The sequence below is a fragment of the Hyalella azteca genome, unplaced genomic scaffold (assembly GCF_000764305.2).
Source record: "Hyalella azteca isolate HAZT.00-mixed unplaced genomic scaffold, Hazt_2.0.2 contig9001, whole genome shotgun sequence".
NCBI lineage: Eukaryota > Metazoa > Arthropoda > Malacostraca > Amphipoda > Hyalellidae > Hyalella > Hyalella azteca.
The window spans coordinates 92-5357 of NW_025939082.1; the positions used below are offsets into that span (position 1 = coordinate 92).

The following is a 5266-nucleotide window of genomic DNA, read 5'->3' on the forward strand; positions in this document are numbered from 1 at the left end:
CCCTCAGTTACCCTCAAACTTCTCTCAGTAGACCCTCAGTCTCCAACTTCCCTCAGATCTACAATAAGGAGGCTACTTAAGAAATTTCACCGATTCGTGGAGAACGCAAAGCAAAACAAATTGGCATCTAAAATAAGCATATAAATCGCACGATTCATGAACATTAATATACAATGTTTTTCCAAGTCTTTTCCTCGCAATTGTTTCAATACAAAGTTTACATACTATGCATTACTGCCCACAGATTGCGAGTAGCTGGTTAAGCATAAAAAATCAGGTCATCGCAGGTGTGAACACGGGCCTTAATCTCTCAATGCCGATTCCTACTCGTACATTTGTCTGTTTCTTGACGGTTATCCACAAATGATTTCTTATAAATACGTCAAATCCTCGATAATTATTCTCAGATGCCCATGAATAGTTATGTTCACTTTATAATCCAGCACTAACATGTCTTCACGTTTTGAAGAGTCAGACAACTTCGCGAAAAGGTCTTACGCTGCTTGCGTGAATCGCAGCTGAGCTCTTGGCTCGTATTGTCTTTTGATCAATCAATTTCGCACGAAATGCTTCTCAGAACTATCACGTTACTTCTTTATTTTAGAAGCACTCAATCATAATATTTCTAATCAACGCGACTAAATACAAATCATTCCACAGAGCTTCGCATTCAAACGAGTTTCAATTATTTCTTAATTGTAGTTCACGGGAATAAAATTAATTTACCTCATGTTTTTGCACTTCTGTCAACATAAATGTTCAATATTATGATTATATTACTAATATTTAAATATTTTTATCAAACTACTTACAAATCACACAAACTTTCATTCCAGGTCTCCTCATACCTTCTACATCTTTTGGGTGATCGAGAGCGCGAGTTACCCATTCGCGGACCTCAACACCTACAACGGTGTCTTCAACTGGACCATGACTTATCGTCTCGACTCGGACTTCCCAAGACCGTAAATTTTCACAAGATCCTTGCATGATTTAATTTAGAAAAACTGAACGTCATTCATGCCGTGACTTTGCAGTAAAAAATGACACAACATTACTGCAGATTTCGAACGATAATGAATTAAGACGGTCGATATTTGTTGGCACTCAAAACTCATTTCAAATTCATGATCAACAGGTACGGGAGTATAGTGTTCTCACCCAATGTCTCAGCCAAGACTGCCGCACCCAAAAATTACGCTCATGGGAAAACTAAACTGGCCGCCTGGTTTGTCAGTAACTGCTACACCATCAGCGGCAGAGAGCAGTGAGTTTGAAAATACTTCAACAATATGATGATATCTTATATATTTCAAATTTTCATCTCCTACAGAATCATTGCGACTCTCATTTTGACGTTTGGGACAGAAATAAGAGTTTGTTAATGGCCTCGACAGCCTGGTGAAGGTTCTACAGACACACATGGACGTGGACATCTATGGAGGATGCGGGACGTTAATTTGTACGATAGAAGAGAGCAATGAATGCAGGGAGATGCTGGAGAAAGACTACAAATTCTACTTGGCCTTTGAGAACAGCCTTTGTGTAGACTACATCACCGAGAAATTTTTCGAAACTATCAAGTGAGTGAATAAGGTTTGGTACTCGACTTCCTTTTTTCAACACAATTTTGGAAGAGCTCGATGCAAATGAGTAGTAATAGAGAAACTGCGAGATTTCTTGCTTTTTATGAAGTTTAATACTTTCTATATACATTAGAAGAGTGTGACTTCACTTTCACTTCAGGAGCGCTGTGTGACCTGAAAACAAATGGACATAAATTTACGAACAAAACTTTTGTGCTAATATACGGCACAGTTATTAAAATTACCCAGCCAATGTGGTTCATTCCACGTATGACTATTGCGGCATAATGGAGCTAGAAGAAATGAATCAACCGAGATTATAGCATAGTGGGAGCATCCAATACTTATAAACCTTACACAAGTGCGTTCCTCCACCGACAGGTACAACGTGGTGCCTGTCGTCTATGGCCTCGGCTACGAAAGAACTCAAATTCCCAAGGGCGCCTACATCGACGTCATGGACTTTGCCTCCGTACAAGACCTGGCGAGCTATCTACTCTACCTGGACTCGAACGACACGGCTTACAATGAGTACTTCAGGTTAAAATTTAGCTGTTAATATCTGCCAAATCTGGTCTCGAATGACACGGCCTACAATGAGTACTTCAGGTTAAAATTTAGCGGTTAATATCTACCATATCTGGACTCGAATGACACAGCTTAAAATGAGTACTTCAGATTAAAAACTACCGATTAATAGCTATCATATCTGAACTCGAATAACACGGCTTATAATTAGTACTTAAGGTTAAATCTTTGAACAAATAATTGTATTGAACGATTCATGGGTAGTTGCGGCTTTTCTATTCCAAAGTTCATTTTCCTCTTCAACGCAATCTTTTCTGAACCACTCTGACTGCAAATTCAGTTGATTGAAAATATTTACATTTCCGTTAAGATAGTATTTTGGGTGTACTTACCTGTTACTTAACTTGTTGGTGTTTTGGGTGTACTTACCTTTAGTCGCGGCAGACAGAACAGTGATGTTGCAGTTAACGGTTTTTGCTACATTTAGAGAACTTAAGTTCTTATGTTGACGCCTTGAAAGAATCTACAAAGAAGATACACCACATTATTATATGCTGATTTTTTTTACACAAGGTGGAAAGAAGAAGGCTACAAAGCATTGGAAGGGCAACATGAGGTGTACAAACAAACTTTCTGCGACGTATGTGAAAGGCTTCACGAAGCTGAAGACAGGACTGTGGTTGACGTTGCTTCAAACGACGGTGTGCACGTAAACAAAAGTGGACAACAGTTTCAACGCCCAATGATCAAAGAAAAGTATCGAAAGGTTTACAATATCAACGAATGGTTTGCTACTGGACAGTGCATTTCCCCCAACAACAATGAAAAGCTCAAGAGTTTCGTTCACGGGTAAGTTTTATCTAAGATTATCTGACTAAGGTGCAATTTTTCTCATCAATAATAGTTATATCAATTGAAAAACTTTCAATATTAGATGACAGCAGAATAGTTCGGTTCTCTCCTCAATTATTCCTAAAAAATTAAAATAGTAAATTTAGGAACTATTTACGTACTAGAATTCTTTCTATTGTGCATGCATGGCCCTTTTGAACTTATTAAAATGTCGATTGTAATGAATGGATAAATTATATATATTTGCTATCCATGCAATCACGAATCGCCAAACGTCCGACCTTTAATTACAGTAAAGTCGTGATTGTAGAAAATCATGAGCCTATACAGTTAGTTTTATAACTAAAATTGTGCACCCATGGTGATAATCACACTGCCCATGGCCCTTGAAATCAAGTTGGCCCTTGTAAATGTACGACCAAAAAATCACAATTTAAATGCAATTCTAACATCAAGCAGTGCGCCTATATATAGGCGTGTCTTGGTATTGGAAGGCTTACCCGGTGTTGCTCTGGAGAAATAATTCCGACCAGCTGAAAATCATGTTTAAACGAATTCCCTCGTCTAGAATCCGTAAAGTAATTTTAAACATGAAGTGGATTAATTATATAAAGATCCATTCCAACACACATTTAGACCTTAAGTGCCATAAAACTCATTGTTTGATACTAGAATTAACTTAGTTTGAATTTTTAATGATATTAACGAGTCTAGATTTAAGAATCTTGCTTCATTTCCTTAATTCACTCTTCCTTCTCCCTTTTGCAATTGATTACTTTCCCCATAATACTGAGAAAAACGTGACGACAGGATATATATTGCAGCTACGCGCTCGAATAGCTCGCGTATATTCTAAATATCATACAGCGCCAGGCGAAATCAACAAACAAACAAAGGAACTTTCACAATTTTTGTAATGGATTACCAAAAGCAGGAAAAAATGAATTACAAAAAATAATGCTATTCGAGTTGAAAATTCAATTTAGACATAATAATAACCCTTGAAAGAATCGCTGAATAACTCGAGTGAAGGCAAATGTAATTGCGATAATTTCCCGTTTGTATTACATTGCTGCTTTATGATACACATGCAAACAACATATTACTTAAGCTAAATTCTCTGCCTATCAATTCGATATAATTACGACATGAACACGTTGTGACATATGAAGATGACAATAATAGTGCGAAACTTTGTTTCCGCATATACAAGGCGCATTATTACAATATTTTTGTTCAATAATGTACATAATTCCAGGAAATATGTGAGCCATGAAGACATGAAAAGTGAACTGCAGAAGCTCCCGTTACTTTTCAAGCCCAAGAATTCAACAGACGATCGTCCAACGTAAATGAAGGCGAAAGCAAGACCTCATCCACGCAGTGACTCGATTTAGGGCAACTTCTGGTTTTCGATTGTAATGAATTTAAAACTCAGTTTGCAACATGAATAAACATGTAAATGTCTACGAAGACAATGTGTTCACCCGATAAAGGGATCTGCTCATTGGCACACCGCAGCACTTGAATTTCTGTTAGTGATCTGATTTGTGATCGAGCCAATATTCTACAAACTTGTTCATCTCAATAATTTGAGCACGATTTCAGAATTTGTCGCTATTTCATATGAAAATCGTGAGTGTGCAGAGCAGCAAAGTTGTTAAGAATATAATAAGATTCGCCTACTACTAGCTTAAGCTTCAAGGAATTTTAATAAGCACCATTTTCCATTCAACTCACTGCTTTTTTGTATTGTTTGCACTTGATGATTGCACAATGCACAACGCAAAAAAAAAAAAACTGCAAAAACGTGTGGCGTCTGTTGCCTGTAAATTATGATACGATAGAATTGAAAGCTAACGACCAAACGATTTTACAAATACCCTTCTGTACTTCCTCTCTGTGTTATTACATTTTAATGATCAAATAACAAGCTCCTTGTAGCAACCAGTGAAGGTAATCATGTCCAAGCATGCATTATCTCTTTATGTATTGATCAAGAGTACACAGGTTAGTCGGGAGCCCATGCACGCCATCTTTGTGTGTTTATCACAATTCACGCACGGTGCGTGCCTCATATTGTGTCAACTTGACTTCTGGAGGTGGTGTGTAATTAAAAATATGTCGTCTTAAGGCCAGATACTGAAAATAACTAGCACCTCCAAATGTTCTAGAAAATCTCCGTCTGTTCCTGTAATAAATTATGCCGATTGCAGCCGCGGAACTACCATAACAGCTAGCGGTCACGGTGATCGAACGCTCCCGTAATTCAGGTTGCATGTAGGAGATTGCTGCAATAG

General features: G+C 37.7%; 1 protein-coding gene across 1 annotated transcript; it reads left to right on the forward strand.

The window, feature by feature from the left end:
• Positions 1-450: 450 nt before the first annotated feature.
• LOC108676111 (alpha-(1,3)-fucosyltransferase C-like) lies at positions 451-4817 on the forward strand. Its single transcript, XM_018164151.2, has 7 exons — positions 451-491; positions 837-965; positions 1139-1267; positions 1398-1583; positions 1968-2126; positions 2688-2963; positions 4225-4817. Exons 1-7 carry the CDS (start codon positions 451-453, stop codon positions 4316-4318), a joined length of 1014 nt encoding a protein of 337 aa, XP_018019640.1. The 3' UTR covers positions 4319-4817.
• The last annotated feature ends 449 nt before the right edge of the window (positions 4818-5266 follow it).